At 40.0% G+C, this 18,071-nt stretch overlaps 2 protein-coding genes across 2 annotated transcripts; one reads left to right on the plus strand and one right to left on the minus strand.

Moving 5' to 3' along the window:
- The first annotated feature begins 8,090 nt into the window (after positions 1–8,090).
- On the plus strand, positions 8,091–10,605 carry LOC133720607 (gibberellin receptor GID1C-like). Its single transcript, XM_062147014.1, has 2 exons — positions 8,091–8,476; positions 9,063–10,605. The coding sequence occupies exons 1-2, from the start codon at positions 8,429–8,431 to the stop codon at positions 10,056–10,058; spliced, it is 1,044 nt and encodes a 347-aa protein (XP_062002998.1). The 5' UTR covers positions 8,091–8,428; the 3' UTR covers positions 10,059–10,605.
- A 3,696-nt stretch (positions 10,606–14,301) lies between these two features.
- On the minus strand, positions 14,302–16,464 carry LOC133721048 (uncharacterized). Its single transcript, XM_062147564.1, has one exon. It carries the CDS (start codon positions 16,315–16,317, stop codon positions 14,440–14,442), a length of 1,878 nt encoding a protein of 625 aa, XP_062003548.1. The 5' UTR covers positions 16,318–16,464; the 3' UTR covers positions 14,302–14,439.
- Positions 16,465–18,071: the final 1,607 nt, after the last annotated feature.

Consider the following 18,071-nt stretch of genomic DNA (forward strand, 5'->3'; position numbering starts at 1 on the left):
ACCAAAATATTTTCCTCGCGAAAACACTACGGCGAGGAAATTTTGATTTTCAGCGACAAACTTGTTCCTCGCAAATTAGCTTTTCTGTTGTAGTGGAGAGAGAGTAAGAGAGAGATGAGAGGAGAACCAAGAAGCTAAGGTGTCAAGAGGAGAGCCGAAGGTGCATAAAAAGACAAAAGTGATGTTAGGAAGGAGGATGGGGTTGAATCCTGGGCCATCCATACACAAACAAGCAAAAGAAAGAAGATGCCCTAGTAAAGGACTAAAGGGGGCAATCGTGCATTTGTTAGCCTAGAGAAGGGGATGATATTTCTTTTCAATTTCTTTAGCATTTGCCATTTGGAAGGAAAAATGATAGCCCACAAGAATCCAAGAACTGTTCCTAATTGTTGACCTCACACTTACACCAATCACCAATGCTTCCAAACCCACTGGGTTGCAATAATAATAGTGAAAGTAGACCACTGATGGTGAGGTTCAAGGACAGTGACTACTGACTTGAGGGAACCAGATGCCAAGTGCTTGTTCATTCATTTGGTTGCTTCATGGCCAGCTACTGTGTACTGCATGCAATAGTCTAATTGCTTCCCTACCTCTTCAAAAGCAATCAAATTGAAGAGGGCATAGTTGCTGAACTAAATAATTGATGCTGTCAAGTGTCAACCTGTCTAGATTCAAAGTTTTCCTGAAATTTCGAAATCGAGAGGGTTACGTGTGACACTATAATGAGTACGTGATTACATTAAACGACTCTTGCCTTGAGGGTTTCAATATTCCCGAGAATTCCAACAAAAATTTGCTAAATTCATGAATTTCTCTTCCTAAGAGCAGAGCATACGACTTCATATTCTGATAGTTTGATTTGTTGTTGTTTGCTTTATTATTGTCTTTACTCTAGTTTCCTTGAAACATTTCCTCAAACATTTTATGTGTATTACTCTCGTTTCATTCTCTCAGCTCGATCTATCGTTACTTCGTCACCCGACACCCACTTACATGCACCTTGTAGACGCGCGATGACAAAACAAAACAGATCAATCTCATCGACTTTAGCTGAAAGATGAAGTTTTATTTACTCAATTATCTTTACTTTAGTTGTTTTGAACTATTTCATTGAACTCTTTATTTGCATTACTCTCTTTTCGCTCTCCCAATTCTATCTTTAGTTCATCGATCACCCAATCCCCAGTTACATGCACATTGCAGGTGATGACAAAACAAAACTGATCAACCTTATCGACTTTAATTGAAAGAGGGGGGGGTGGTGGGCGCAAAAGTTAGGTTTAATTTTGCAAAAGACAGTAAGACACTACACACATACATGTGTTTTGGTTTTCCTGACTTGAGAAACACAATGAAAGTTCAGCAAGACCGTATCTGTAAAAGGAAAGAAGATGGCACATGTATATTAGTCAGTTTCTTCAAGGCAATGGCAATTGGATTTGTTCAATATGCATATGCCACTGTCTCGTCAAATTCTTGGCCATATGTTAAGAGTTTTTGGAGCTTCTTTCATTCACATGACACATCTATGAAAATGCTTCTTGCCCAACTTTTGTATTATTATCACCAATAAAAAAAGTATGTCATCATACTAGTAATATTAACTTCATATATCATAAGAGTTGCGAAATTGTATATGTTTGGACGAGAGTGCTATCGGAATATGCGACTTAACTCTCGTGCTTGTACTGTATTTTTTTTTTTTTTTTTTTTTTTTTTTTGACTTTGTCAAGGGGAATCCAAAGGCTTCCTAGACCCAAGATAAAACCCCTTCGGCGCATGTGAAATGCTCCAACTGTGCATTGCAGCACAGTGCCTCGCCACTTTGACAGCTTCGGGGTTCGAACCTAGGTTGGGGAGCACACCCAACTAGACAAGAACCACTAGGCCACTTGCAGTGGTTTGTACTGTATTTTCTTGATTTGAGACTCAAAAAGAGAAATGCTAAAAAAGGAATGGAAATTTGATTAATTGTGGAAGCTTGTATTTTGCTTTCAATAAAAAGTAAATTTAGCAAAACTTAGAGCATCTTTAACAGACTCTCTATTTTGGTTCCTTAACTATTTTGGAGAGGATGTTTAGGGCCCATTCGGTATCATTTTGCGGTACTGTTTTTTATTTTACGAATTCAAAAACTTATGTAATTTGCGTTCGGTGCATTAAATTTGAAAAACAGGGAAAACAAATTTTAGGAAACAATTCAGGAACTATGAATAAATATGGGAAATGACTTTTTGACGTTTTCTTTGTTTCCTGAAAACAACCCACCCTGTAATTAGAGAAAGTGATTTATTTTTATTTTTTTACTTTTAAGCACATAGATCCACAAACTCTTCTTCTCGCTCTCTTTCGATCTTTCTCTCTTTCTCTCCCACAATTTCCATTGAGACTTGTTCTCTCTTCTCATGATCTCATCTACTTTATCTGTTGTTTTAACTTTCTTCTTCCCCGTCTTTTTCAATCAATTGAAACTTGCAGAATCATGCAGTGGTGAAAAATGAAGGATTTAAAAAATTCCTCTTTCATGTGCCAGATCTAATTTATATGGATGATTTAGGGTGAAAGCTTCGGCATTTTTATGCTTCAATATAATTAGATTATCTCATGGGCTAGAGGAATTAACAACTAAGGTTGAGACATTTGATTGAATTATCGTTTTGAACTAAAGATTCAGGAGCTTGCAATTTCATATGATATATTGTATAGACAAAATTGAGGGAATTGATTCTTCTTGTTCAATCTCCTTAAACAACAACCAATAAATGATTCATGATCAATACAAACAAAATAGTCAATCTTTCAAGATTACTGAGGAAAAACTAAAAATGATTTTTCTCCTTGAAGAAAAAAAAATAGAGCTTCAGATTGTATAAACTGAGTGCTACAGATTTTTTTTTTTTTTGAAATGATAGATATGTTTTTAATATTTCAAATTTTGAAATACTTGTGCCGAACATGTATTTACATCTTAAAAACTTGTAGTTTGATTCCCTATTTTCATTCTACAATCCAGTATTACAAAAATAATTTCATAAAACGTTACAGGACACACCCTTAACTTTTTATCTATTTTAGAGGATGTTTAGCTACACCAAACTCTTAAGTGGCTCTCTATTATAACTTTTAGTTATCTCGCTCCTAACTATAGAGAGCGAGATAAGGCTCTCTATAATTGAAAACATTCATTTTAAGTTATTTTATGTAATTTATAAATACATTTAAACTATTTAATATTTATTTAAAAATTATATAAATTCAAAACTAGTTAAAATAGAGAGCATTGATGCAGACGTATTTCTAAAGTGGTTAGCTAAAATGACTTTTTAGTTACGGGTCCTTGACTAAAAACCCCAAAATGAGCCAAAGTTATCCCACTTACCCCAGCAAGATATTTTTATTCCCACTTACCCAATTTGAAGTAAAATGACAATTTTGCCCTTAATCAAATTAATAAACCCCTTGATCTCTCTCCTCTCTCACGTCCCTCTCCGATTTCTTTCAGATCGCTCTCTTTCTCTCTCCGCCCTGCAAAGCGCCATCGCCAACTTCGCGACTGGCTCGCCTAGGCCGTCGTGGGCCGAAACCCCGACGAACAGGGGCCGGCTGCTACTGCCGTCGACTGCATCTCTCTCTCTCTCCCCCCTCTCGCCACCGTCGTTATGTGGTCTTAGTTTCAGCAACAGCATCCTCGGGTTTTCCAGAAACAGTTATGGATCTTCTTTTGCCTTTTGCTTGTTCTTCGTGCTCGTTGCTTCTACCTAGCTCCCTGGTGTCTCTTTACAGAGAGAGAGCTTCGAATTACAGTTAGCCACGGGAAGTTGGCGCATCCATTGATGCCCGGATCTGGTCAAAATTGCAGGTTTGATTATTTTAGTTTTGATGCCCAGATCTGGTCAAAATTGCAGGTTTACGGTGCCAAAGTGGACCGTGAATTCCAAAAGAAACTTGCAGCGAGCAGTGGAAATTTTGGGGCTAATGTGAAGCACCTTGGAGTGGAAATTGAGGAAAAGATCAATTACCTCTCGATAGAGGGTTCAATATATAGGTGGTGATGTCCAGATGCTTCTGAAGCATGTGACGATAGTGAGAAATTAATTCCATAGATGGTATAGTTGTAATTTTAGAACTCCCTCAAGTATTGTATTCTTTTGCTTGCACTGGTCCTTAGACTTATGGAGCTAATATCCATCCTCCCATCTTCTTATTCACTATTTGATATATGGTGGCGTATTTTGTTGAGCAATTGCTTTAATTATGTATTCTGTCAAAAAAGAATAATGTTGTAGAGATTGTTCCATTTCGGTTGAACTTTGTACCACTTTCATCATTTTTTTTCCCAATGACAGAGAGAAAATGGAGGTAGAAAGAAGAAAAAAGAAAAAAAAAAGTGTCTATTGGAGGGCAATAGACATCTATTATGGGGCAATACATGGTTGATAAACGTCTATTGGGGGACAATAGACGTCTATTGGGGGGCAATAGACCAAAGTTCTATTAGGGGCAATAGACCAAAGTTCTATTGGGGGGGCAATACATGGCTGATAGAAGTCTATTAGGGGCAATAGACGTCTATTGCCCCTCTATTGGGGGGCAATAGATGTCTATAGGCGTCTATTGGGGGGCAATAGACGTCTATTAGGGGGCAATAGACGTTTTGAATTGATGTAATCTCCTCGTTTTTTTTCTTTAATCAAAGTTTTATTTGTGTAGTTTTAGGAAGATTAATTACCATTTTGGTAATCTAAACGTCTATTAGGGGGCAATAGACGTCTACTGGGGGCAATACATGGCTGATAGTCGTCTATTGGGGGGCAATACATGGCTGATAGTCGTCTATTGGGGGTCAATAGACGTCTATTAGGGGGCAATAGACTATTGGGGCAATAGACGTCTATTGAGGGGCAATAGACGTCTATTAGGGGGCAATAGATGTCTATTGGGGGCAAAAAAACTTTCCGGTGAGATTTTCAGCAAATTCCGGAATCCGGTGACCGGATTCCGGCGACCGGTGACCGGTTTCAGGCGAAAGTTGGCCGGATTCCGGCGAAAGTTGACCGGATTCCGGCGGCCGGTGACGGGCTCCGGCGAAGTCTCCTATGGTTTCTCTCTCTTCCATTTTCTCTATCTCTCTCTCTCTAAGTAACAAAGGGGTGAGGGGTAAAATGGTATTAAAAAAAAAATCAAAAACAAAAAAAAAATCTTAATGGGGTATTAGGGAAGACTCCCTTAGAGTGTATTGGGTAAGAGAGAATTAAAAAAACTTAATGGGGTAAGTGGGAAAAAAATCCCTAGAAATGGGGTAAATGGACAAAACTCCTTTAGTTACTTTGGCTAAAATTTGACTAAAAAATAGCTAGCATTGCTAAAAATGCTCTTAGCTTGATATAGACTAACTAATTGTGATTTGTTGTGAAAGTGGAAAATGAAATTTGGATGAGGGAATAAAGTATGAAGACTAGTTCTGGTGCACTGTTGAACTGTTCAAGCACAGTCACATGCAATTGTATGCTCTTAAAAAGCAATTTTTTTTTGTTTACATTAACAATCATTTACTTTTTTTTTTTAAATGGGCCTGGTACGGCTGCCCTCAAGCCTTGATTAATGAAATTGCAGAATACAAGGGGGGGACGTAGAGCCTGAACCCCAGATTACAATAAGCATAAAGAGAACATCCTGAAATAATACCAGGACTCTCCACAGAATCTATGTATTCTAACAAGCACCAATTAGCAAAGAGTGCACGAATGGCTACTCTATTTGCTTTGACAAAGCGGTGACATACCGGAAAGATAACTTTATAACGAATAAGCATCATTACAAATAGCACAGCTTTCCCACTATGTTGCCGCACAGAAATAAATATGGCGGCACTCAATTTCATTCTGTCACTAGGAGGTTGCGTCCATTTGATCAAGCAAATAGCTCGCCGCCTCGCTAGGCCAGACAAGGCACACAGAGTGTGCATACCGGGACAACGCCCACGTCGCCCTACCCAAAAATGGGAGGGACTTATTGCTGGCATATAGCCACAATTAACTAATGGTAACAAAAAGCAATAAAACATAAAATAAAGGGAAATTGGGCCCAGATCCCTAGTCCATGCCCAAAACCCACTTAGGCCAATCAAAGAGAGTAGCTGACTGCAAGCACCTCGCCCCCGTCCCGCAAGTCGGAGCCACGACGGCCACCCCGCCGCACCAAGCAGATTCTAGTCGACCCTCCCTCATTCCGTCCTCCCCAACACGCCAGCAAGCATCACCACCGCCCCTAGCCAGCCCTCTCCACCGGACGGCTCGAATCAAATCAGACCAAATCGAAACACTCCGATCTGATCTGATCCCCGCAGATCCCATCCTCGCACCACCAGACGACGTCGCCTCCTACTGTCCATCTCCCTCTTGTGGGGCAAACGACCCCACCTCCATCCACAAGCCGCCAAGCCTGCATTTTTCGTCCCCGTCAACACCAGATCGCGTTCTGGAGAGCGAAGCCACCACACAGCCGCCACTCCTATTGGGTTTATTCCACAGACAACGAACACCGTACACTAAGTCCCCTTCAACCCGTCCGACGACGCCGCTGGAGGGTTCGCACTCGGCTTTTCTTGTGGCTCTCTCTCGATGCTTCGGACCTTTGCACTTATTGATAAATTATCATTTACTTTTCTTAATTTCCAATATATTTTGCTTTTATTAGCTATCTAAGTATAGTAGCTAAACTCTAAATTAGCCAATGTTTTTTTTTTTTTTTGACTTTGTCAAGGGGAACTCAAAGGCTTCCTAGGCCCAAGATAAACCCCTTCGGCGCATGTGAAATGCTCCAATTGTGCATTGCAGCACAGTGTCTGGCCATTTTGACAGCTTCAGGGTTCGAACCTAGGTTGAGGAGCACACCCAACTAGGCAAGAACTACTAGGACACTTGCAGTGGTCTAGTGGCCACCTCATTTTAGCCAATGTTAAGAAAACACATAATTAGCTAGCCCACCTCATTTTATGTTCAATAGGATTCAAAATTTTTACATAGTGAACAAATGCAATTCACTGAAGTTACACATTAAAAACCTTAACCAAATATCATTCTAAAAAAAAAAAACCTTAACCAAATATATGTTATGGTAAGTAATTTCTCAAATGAATTTGGCTAGATGAGGATGCATTCTATGAGGACTCTTATATTAGTACTCGAAGTGAAGGTTATATGTCCCCCTGACGTACGATCATCTTTCTTTTATTAATAATATCGTGCATGAGGCTGAGTCTCTCAATTAGGCTGGGTTCTAAACCTTAAAAAAAAAAAATTTGAATGAATTTGAGATTTCAATCAATACACACGCGATAACAAAGCTCATCAAGCTCACAAAGATTATTCGATCCTCTAGCCAAATCGACCAGACACAACTTTTTAAATCTGTTATAAGAAAGTTATAATACGGAGAGACCTTTAATAAAAAATATGCACTTTTCTAGAGTTGTTCAATTATTGAACCTACCCTTTTTTTAGAAGATTATTCAACCTGCCTTTTCTAACAATTGGAAAGATGAAAAGCATTTGCATCCTCTTATGGTAAACTCTTATCAAGATGTGACAGTTTTAGTAAAATGACACACAACTTTTTTTTTTTTTTTTTTGATACAAAAAAATAACACACAACTTAGATACATCATATATACTAAATAATTGTCTACATGTTCGACAAAATATCTACCCTCACATTAATAATGGCGTTGGTGTAAATAAAGCCCAGCACCAAGGACAGAATGGAGACTTTGATACAGCCAAAAGCTAAGTACTTTGTGTTTGTCCTCACGTGCTCTTCCTTCCACCGCACGCGGCACGCCCCTAAAAGTTCTTTATTTAATATTTCCCCATGCGTCTAAAATCATTTTAATTCTTAATATTTTCTAATTAATCGTAATTAATCCAAAAAATAAAATTTTAATTACCAAAATTAATTTCTTTTAGATAGGTGGCCCCTACTAACCGTGTTTCTTTCGGCCGCTCACTTTGTCCCTTTCTCCTCTGTTCCCACTTCACTGCCTGCGCACGTTTGAAAAAGTGATTCTGAGTTTGCTAAACTGCGCCTGCCTTCTTATCCTTCGCACCGGCTCCTTCACATACACTACTGCTGGCTTGGCATCTCTCTCTCTCTCTGAAGTGTTATCATCACTTGAAGTTAGTGAAAGAAACCCCTGGAGATTAGGGGTTGTTGGTTTTTTCTTTTGTCTGGGACCAATGGGGTTAAGAAAGTACGATCCTTTGTGGGAGATTCAAGTTTAAATGCTTGCTCTCGTCTTGGTTGGTTGGGCTTATTTCGCTTCTGGGTTTTGAATATCTGAACTGGGTTTCTTTCTTCTTCTTCTTATTATTATTATTATCTCAGAGGATCTAACTCTCTGTTTTGGCTAACGTCTTCTGGGTTTTCAATGGAGGATAATAATGAAGTTAATGAAGTTGACCTTACTGACTCCAAGGTATACTATTTCATCCTTGGACTTTTGTGTTTTTTTTTTTCCTCCCTGGCTAAATTGATGGACTTGCTTTGCATTTTGGGTCTCTTTCTTTGTTTGGCCTGGTGGGTTCTTTGTAATATGTGATGTTGTTCTTGTTTTGAGTTGGGTTTTGAACAGTTCTGATTAGGAATTTTTGGTTTTGCTTTCATCCAAGTTTTGTGATTTGGTTGCGAGTTGCTGGGTTCGTAGTCTAGTTTGGAGATTTGGTGGGGAAAACAGGGTTGAGTGATGGATTTTAGAGGTGTGGTTTTGTCATATGGAGGCTGATTTCGAGAAGGTTGATAGTTTGATTTGATGAGTATTGTTTTACTTGAAGATTTGGTAATGGGGTTTAGGTTTTCTATAGCTAGCTCCTCTGCTTTATGGGAATGCTTCAGTTGTTATCTGTGTATACAATGCTGCAGACCCAGATCATAGCAAAATGTTTGTTTTCATTTATGACTTATTGGGATTAGGTTGTAGTTCTTGATTTTTGGTTATGCTTATCCTGTTCCATTGGGAATATGAAATGAACATATGTGTTTCTGGGATCTTGTGCTCTTTACAGATGGTAGTTCCATTGAACACTTGGGTCCTGATCTCTAACTTCAAGCTGTCCTACAACCTCCTCCGTCGCCCTGACGGGACTTTTAACCGCCACTTGGCAGAGTTCCTTGACCGGAAAGTGGCACCCAATGCAAATCCAGTTGATGGGGTTCTCTCATTTGATGTCATCATTGACAAAGGAACTAGCTTACTGACTCGAATCTATCAACCTGCCAGTGCTGATGCACCACAGCTGAACATTCTTGATTTCCACAAGCCTGTGGGGGTTGAGGTTCTTCCTGTCATAATTTTCTTCCATGGTGGAAGCTTTGCTCACTCCTCTGCAAACAGTGGCATATATGACATTCTGTGCCGCAGACTAGTTGGCAATTGCAAGGCTGTAGTGGTCTCGGTGAACTATCGTCGAGCACCTGAAAACCGATTCCCATGTGCCTATGATGATGGATGGACAACCCTGAAGTGGGTGAACTCGCGGTCCTGGCTTAAAAGTACAAAGGACTCAAAAGTTCACATATATCTGGCTGGTGACAGCTCCGGTGGGAACATTGTACACAATGTTGCTTTGAGAGCAGCAGAATCTGGAATTGAGGTGTTGGGAAACATACTGCTCAACCCAATGTTTGGTGGGCTAGAGAGAACTGAATCTGAGGAGCGCCTGGATGGGAAATACTTTGTCACTATCCAAGACCGGGACTGGTATTGGAGAGCTTTTCTCCCTGAAGGAGAAGATAGGGACCATCCTGCATGTAATCCATTTGGCCCAAGGGGTATAAGCCTTAAAGATGTCAAGTTCCCAAAGAGCCTTGTGGTGGTGGCTGGTTTGGATCTTGTTCAGGACTGGCAACTAGCTTATGCTAAAGGACTTGAGAAGGCTGGCCAGGACGTCAAGCTTCTATTTCTCGACAAGGCCACGATTGGTTTCTACTTGTTGCCAAACAATGACCATTTCTACACCGTAATGAATGAGATAAGTAGCTTTGTGAGGTCTGATTGTTAATAGGATTGACTTAATCAACCTGCCACGTGATATATAACGTAAGTTTGACATTGTGCCCTCGCTAATGAAGGGTTTGTTTGCAGTTTGTAAGATTGTGTAGCTATAGTATTCACTGTTGTATTGGTAATTGTGCCACTATGTTCCTGCTGGCTTCTGGTTCATGGTCTGAGGAGGGCTAGGCAGAAGGTATGTATCTTTCAGCATCTTTTGTTCTGGTGGACATCGGAGTTTCTGCAAATTTGGGGTTTTGGTTCGATAAAGGTTTTCAGACAGCAGGATCTACTTAACTAAGTTTAGCAGTCCCACCAATTTGGGATTTCGCAATTCAACTTCTGGTGGATGATCAATGAGTCAATGACTGGCTAATGTTATATATATAGCTAATTTGAGAACATGGATGGACTAGCTTAAAGCTTCCATGGTATTATGATGTTGTATTGTTTATAGATATGTTACTAGATTATCTATGTAAGTGTGTATTAGCTGTTGCTATTGTAATGAATAATCTGTTATTCATGTGCTATTGATTAATTATATTAGTTTCTTATGTCCAGTCCTTAAGAAGAAGCACAAATAATTGTGGCATCATTAGCTTCATCCTTAAGATCTAGGATGGTTCATGCTTGATTGGATTATAGGTCTGAAAAAGATTGATGGTGCAGGTTCCATTCAAGCTTTACTGCTTGAAGTCTTTTGGATTTTTATGCTCTAGTCTTACTATAGATTGAAATGTGACTTAAAATAAACATCTGCATAACCATACGTAAAAGGTGGATGGTGGAGTTAGAATATGATTGAGCGAAAATTCTTCTATACGCGGCGGTTTATATATGGAGTCTGTTATTTATCACTCAAAACCGTCCAATTTCAGCGGTGCGTGTATCTTCAGGCCGTGTACTGAAAACTCTCCCATGATTGAGGAATAACAGGTAGTGACTTAGGTCTAGCATAAAGGGGGAAAGAAAAGAAAAGAGACAAGTGACTAAAGGACAAAGTTTTATATGACCACAAAAAAAACAGGAGTATAGTCTAATAGGTCTCGTCCAACCTAAGCATCTGCATTGCCTATGCTTTTGAAATGGGGTAAAATGTAAAGCAGGATGCCAGGATGTGTGTTATTTTTGAACTTTCAAAAAAGTTTCTTTTTCAACAACCAATGAAACGGATCGAATCGTATCTCTGTCTCTTTGCGTAGAGGTTGAGATTTCGTGATTGTCTAACATGAACAACAGAGAAATTCGAGATTAAAAGATCTCATGTCATCATTAGAGGCAACCAGAATGAGAATTTCAACCGAATTGCGCATCTCTAATTGTCTATATTACTAAATGATTGAAGTGTTTAGTATTCTTTTGGCATTGATCGAGACCGAGTAAAGTCATCCTTGTCACTTCTTGAAAGTAGCCTTGTCCTTCTAACATGAACAACATAATAGTTTAAGATTAAATGATCTCATGTCGTCATCAGAAGCGACCGAAATGAGGATTTCCACTGAATTACGCATTCCTAATTGTCTACATTACCAAATAATTGAAGTGTTTAATTTTTGGCTAGTGATCGAGACCGAGTTAGGACATCCTTGTCACTTCATGAAAGTAACCTTACCCTTCTTTCTTTTTTTCGAGGGTGAAATTGAAGCTTTTCTTTGGGGAATTGGCTTGGTTCTAAAGGAATAGTCCCATATTTTAGTGGTGGTTGGCATTTGGGGATTTCTTTCATTTTTCTAGGGACCACTATAGAATCAAACAAAGGGGATATCTAATCTGGGGCAGTGCCTTTCACAATGATATAAAAACTAGTACAATGGGTAAGCAACAGCTAAGCGCCTAAGCTTCTAAAAGGGACATGACAAGGCATTTGTCTTCATTAAAATTTCTTTTAACTAAGAAAAGTTTGTACAACAAACAAGCCCTGTAATTAGTTTAATTAATGAAAAAGAAACAAGAATTGGATTGAATTTTATTAAATTGATGGCCAAAAGCTTTCAAGAGAGACCCAAATTAAAAGTGGAACAGGGATTATCATCTCATCATGCTTTTGTCAAATCTGGTAGAGACAATCTTGATGAGGTTTGCGCAATCGTCATCCACTATGAATTTGATTGATATCAATGGTTACAAGCCTAATGCTTACATAAGCAATATCTTACGCTCTAGATTACATGATTTTGTAACCACTCGAATCATATTCTCCATGACGACCAATATGGCACTTACAATTTAACAATCTTATAAATTGATTCCGTACGCACTCACTTCTGCGCGTGTATGTAAATAATAAAATATCTGAATCAATAGAAGAAAAAAAAAAAAAAACGTACTAAGAATCTAAAATAATGTATTTAAAGTACAAAATAATGTTTGAAGCAAACAAGGTTGCCCACTCTACAGTTGCAACTTGCAAGTCAACTGTCTCATATTTGTTTGGCAAGTTCCAAATAAGGATTGACATAAATTAAATGTTGATGGCAGTATGCATAGATACATTGAATTATGTGTTCCGAGAGAATTCTTTGAAATGGTAAGGGCGAATGGGTGAATGACTTTTCTGCTGATCTAGACATTGATAAGGTTTTAGAGACTCAACTATGAGAGGTCAGGTTTTAGAGGCTGAACTCGGGGGTCTTTTAAAAAAGAAATGGCTTTGGCATGATGGATGTCGACTGCTACAAATAGAAAGACTCCCTGATTGCTGTTATGCTAGTTCTCAAGAGCTCCTTCACCCACTTTTTAGCATTGTTGCAAATTGTCAAGAGTTTCTAAATAAGAATTGGAGGGTGTTGCTTGACCATGTATACAGAGAACGTAGATGTGTAGTTGATTTGTTAGCAAGTGCAGAACATGGTTGTGGACGTGGATGTTAGTTTCTAGAAGCCGATTTATTAGGCTTATCTAAGTCAAGATTAGTTGTGTGTTAGAGTTGTTTTTCCTTTCGGACTTCTCTATGTAATGATATTAAAAAAAAAGTGCAAAATGATGGGTCAAAATAAATCCCTACAGTGCGAGCCCTTGGGGTTAGTTCAAGTAGTGAGAGAGAGTTGAAAATTAATTGAGATTAAGCTGATAAGAGATTCAATTATCCTCAAATAATAATAATAATATTAATAATAAAATAATCGCCACAGTATAACAAATTATGGTTTTCACTTCCCATCACTTGATAAGGTTACTAGAGAACCATTCCCACATACAAAAGGGATCCCCAAATAAAAAGAAAGAAAGAAAAAAAAAACTGGGTTTACCAGACAAGAAAGACCAACAGAGTTTTTTGTGGCTATGCCGCTATGGGCAACTTAGGAACACCATAGTTTAGAAAGGCTAGGGCAGTTGGGCCTAGGGAGACTAATAGACTTCTCCTTTCCATAGTTTGAGCTCATATAGTAGAATTCTCATGCACTGATCAGTCATCATCCATTCGTAGAAGTGAGAATGAATTCAATATAAATAGCTCATTTCTTATACAGCTCAGACATCAAAGTTTAACAAAGAATCAGTAATCCTTTAACTTCCGAGTTACTTTCTCAGCGACTGGACAGAACCTTAAGCGGAGCAAACCAGTTAGCTTAGTTTCCAATTTGCTAAAAGCAATTTCATTCATCCAAGAGCCAAACTTGACGTAAGCAAGAAATTCCTAAACCAAGATTCTGAGATTAAGTTTAAGCTGCTGTTCATATGACTTGCCTCTAACAACTTACAGCTATAAAAATTTCAACGAGTTCTCCATTGATTGATTTGTGTTCCTATAACATGAATTCTCCTCACTATTTATTCTTGATTTTTGTCTCATTCTATGCAAGGACTGGATGATGATAAGCATACTGACCCTGGAGAAATATGATGACAACTTGACAAGCATCTTAGAGAACCATAAACAACACTAAAATTCTGACCAGAAACACAATGTTATTGCCAAAGAAAGAAATCTCTAACCAACCAAAGAAGGTTATATAACAACAATAGCATCAGTCACCTGAATACTGAAATAAATGAAGATTATCTGACCATTTCAATACAAAGGTCAGAAGACTAGTCCAAGTAAAGATGACTAATAATCTCATTGATCAATTTGCATCTTAAAATTGTAACAAAGTCTTCCTTATATATGATTAATATTGATAGAACAAGAGCGTGTTTTCAAGTTCTCTTTTACATCTGTTGGACTGAGAAAAATATAAAGATTTAAGCTAAGACTTGAGCCATGAAGAATGACATATTGTAAAAAAGCAGTAAAATGGAAGCTAAGGTTGTAAGAGAAATGCACATTTATTATCTCGATCAGAGTTCAAAAAGGACAAACATGATATCCATGGTGTCGTCAAGTAAACCTTGGACAAGAAAGCAAGGTAGTTGTTATAACAAAATTGACACACCAAGTGAGCCACTCAGCGACCTTTAGCAGCATATGCAACAGATGCTGCAGCAATTATTGTTGTTGCCGATGACACCAAAGTCCAGAAACTCTTCCTCTTCTGTGCCTGAGCCACAGAGCGCACAGACTCCAGTTGTTGCTTCAAGTCTTCAATCATCTTCTCATTGTTTCTGAAAGCACTCTGTACGATATCCAACTCCGCTGCATATGGTTGAACTTCTTCTCCAAGGTTCTTCTCCTTTATAGCCACTTCCTTCTTCCCTTCAGATTGAGAAGCTAGGAATGCTGCAGTGTTCTTCAACATAGTCAATGCTTGTTTCGAGGTCCTCCCTGCCGATTCATATTTAACCTTCCAATCATGAATATCCCGCTGAGCATCAGAAAGGCTCTTCTGCACAACATCCTTTTCCTTTGCCAATGATTCTAAGTGGCTCTCCATCACTTTATTCTTCTCAGTAATGTCATCGCTCTCAGTCCTCAGCTTCCCCAACAATTGCTCTATTTCTTTAACCTTCTTCTCCCTTTCGGAAACAATCAGCTTCAAATCTTCCACTATCTTTTTCTGCTCAGCCAAACTTTTCTGAAGCTCAGCCCTCTCTTGCTTAACACGCTCAACAGCATCTTTATATTGACAAACTTCAGAAACCAACCGTGCATTCTTCTCTTCTTTCTCATTGCACGATTTTCGCAGAGTAAATATAACATCACTTTGCTCACCGACTTGTCTACTCAGCTCAGCAACTTCACTATCTCGATTGGCCTTTGCCTCCTCAATCTGATTCTTCTTTTGAGTTATTTCCTTGATTCTCTGCTCCTTGTTCTCCAATTCCTCAGTGACCATATCCAAAATTGCCTTCTGCGATTTCACTTCCTCATTCAACCTCTCAACTCTATCCTCCTTCTCCTTCTTCTCTTCCACCAAGGCCTTGATCTCCGTCTCCATCTCCCTTTCCTTCGCCGCAGCCTCACCCACACTCTCCTCCAGCTCCGAAACCTTCTTCTGCAACCCCTCGTTCTCCGTCCTCAAACGCAATCCAACCTTATTCAATTGCCCGACCTCTTTCTCCAACTTAGAAACCATCACTTCCTGCCCAATCTTCGCCTTATCAATCTCATTCTTCTCCCTCACAATCCTCCCAATCTCCCTCTTCAAATCCGCAATCACACTCTCCAACTCACCACGCTTCCTCTCCGCCAAATCCCTCTCCCTCATCATCGCCTCAACCACTCTGTCCTTGTCACATTTCTCCTCCACCAACCCTCGGCATTGCGACTTCACCTTCTCCACTTCATCCTCCACACACCTCTCTCTCCTCTCCATCTCCACCACCTTCAACCTCAACCCATTCGCCTCCAGAGCAAGGCCATCGAAATCCCCCTTCACCACATCTCTCTCCCAACACACCCGGCTCAGCTTACCCTTCTCATTTTCAAGAGTCCCCACAAGCTCATCCACCTCCCTCCTCAAAACCTCAACCTCCTCCTCTGTTTCCCTCTTCACCCTCTCAATCTCAGCCTTCTCTCTCAGCATTTCAGCCATCTGGGCCGCCACGAAAACCCCGAAAACACTCTTCTCCAACTCGACACCAAACCCCTCGTCACTCTTCTCCACCAACTCAACCTCCATGAGCTTCTTCTCCATTCCCAGCTTACTCAGCTCAGACTCCAAACCCTTCTGGGCCTTGACCAGAGCCTCCACCTGCTGCCTCCGATCGAGGGTCTCCTTGAGAAGCAGAGAGTTCAGCGACTTGAGGTTGGCGAGCTTCTCCGACAACACGTCGCCCATGGAGGCGGCGGTGGTGTTGTTGTTGTGGTTCTGGGTCTGCTGGGTTGCTTCTTCTTCTTGATTAGTGGCGTCTTTGGGTTGATGGGTCGCTTTCTTTTTGGCCATTTTGTGATGGGGAATGTGGGATTTGGAGATCTTTGAGGATTAGGGATTAGGGTTTTGCTAGGGTTCTTTATGGCAGAAAATGAAGGGCGTGGGATTAAAATTTAAAAAGGAAGGGAAGGGAAGGGATAGGGGGTTGGTTTGTTTATTTATGAGAAGAGAGCGAGTCGTTTTGAATTTCTGCCTTTCTGGGGGGATGGGATTCGCTTTTCAAAATTTTGGGGCCCAGTAGAGAGACAGAGCCTGGCCCAGATATTTGAGGGTGGTGTCTTAAATTTCCAGTCCTACGAAATTGAAATTTGGAATGAGATTGGGTGGTTTGCCTTCTCTTTTTGTTTCTTTTGAGATTTCGGAACGGTGGCCTGAGGCCATGTGTCTCCGTTTTTGTCCACGTGGATCGTTTTGAACGGCGCTTAGGTGTCTCCGTTTTGTCTTCTTATTCTTCCGCGGCTGAGAGTAGGCCGACATCTATCAAAGTTTTATTTATTTATTTATTTATTTTTATGACAATTCACTAATGAAAGTTAATTTTCAATAATTGATGTATTTATATCACAATTTTTTCCACATTTCTTTGCTAATTTCAATTAGCGTTTGAAATATCTGCTGATACACCGATATCTATTTTTTAAGTGACAGATATATTATATAGAGAAAATATCTTATCTTTCCCTATTTTGGCAAAATTTATTCAATATCGTCAAATATCTCCGTTATATAAGATATTTAGGATATGTATCGACAAAATAAAGAAATATTTGTAAAATGACTAAACCACCACCTATATCTTTTTTTTTTTTTAATCGAATGAGGTAAGTCAAATTTATAATTTAGCGAGCAGTACCAGAAACGACACACCCCAGAGGGGCCGACAGAAAGAGCCGTCCTTTAGGACGTACAAAAGACCTATTCTAAGAAAAATAGAACCTCGCACTCCCGGGTACACCCACCTTTTAAGGACAATTAAGTACTTTTATTCTAATAAAACCTAGAAACTCAAAAGCAGAGTAAATAAATGTAACAACCGAGCAACTAGATCTTGCGACCCAAATGAAATTTAAACAATAAACAAAGAAGCCCTAAGGGCCTTTTGCACCCAAAGCAGCCCAGTCCAATCCAAGCCCAATAACCAAGATGGAGCCCAACAGTCCAATTTTGCAGAAACCCTAGCACTCGACTGCTCCACCCCGCCACCACCACTGACGACTCTGGCCATACCGGCGACCACCTTAGAAAGTCGAGACCAGCCCACAACATCATTCCTGGAAGGCCAAATCAGAGCTTCACTTCCACCACCTATGCTCAAGAGCAGGAAGCAGTCATGAATTCGAATTCGACAAGCGGAACCAATCCTGACTGATCCCGATCCCGATCCCAATCCCAACATACCAACCTTCAAGGACATAAACCACTCCCAAGCCCGAGGTCGACAACCGGAGCCTATCCCGATCCTATGCTCAAGAGACGATCCCAATCCCAAGCCCGACGCCAAGGATACAGACTTTGCCGCTGAAGTCTTTTGACCCGACCCCGAATCAAAATCACACCAATCTATCATCACACCAGCCTCCAGAGAAGACCCCGCCTGGAACGGCACCGGAGGCAAAACACCCCAGCCATAGATCAGATCAACACTGAAACCGAGTAACAAACAAAACCTAAAATTCAGGACAACACGATGAAGGAAACCTCCGCCGCCGCTGTCCTCAGGCCAGCCAGAAAAGATAAAGGAGAAAATCCCCGCTCTCCTAGCCGCA

This window comes from Rosa rugosa, chromosome 7 (genome assembly GCF_958449725.1).
Source record: "Rosa rugosa chromosome 7, drRosRugo1.1, whole genome shotgun sequence".
Taxonomy (NCBI): domain Eukaryota; kingdom Viridiplantae; phylum Streptophyta; class Magnoliopsida; order Rosales; family Rosaceae; genus Rosa; species Rosa rugosa.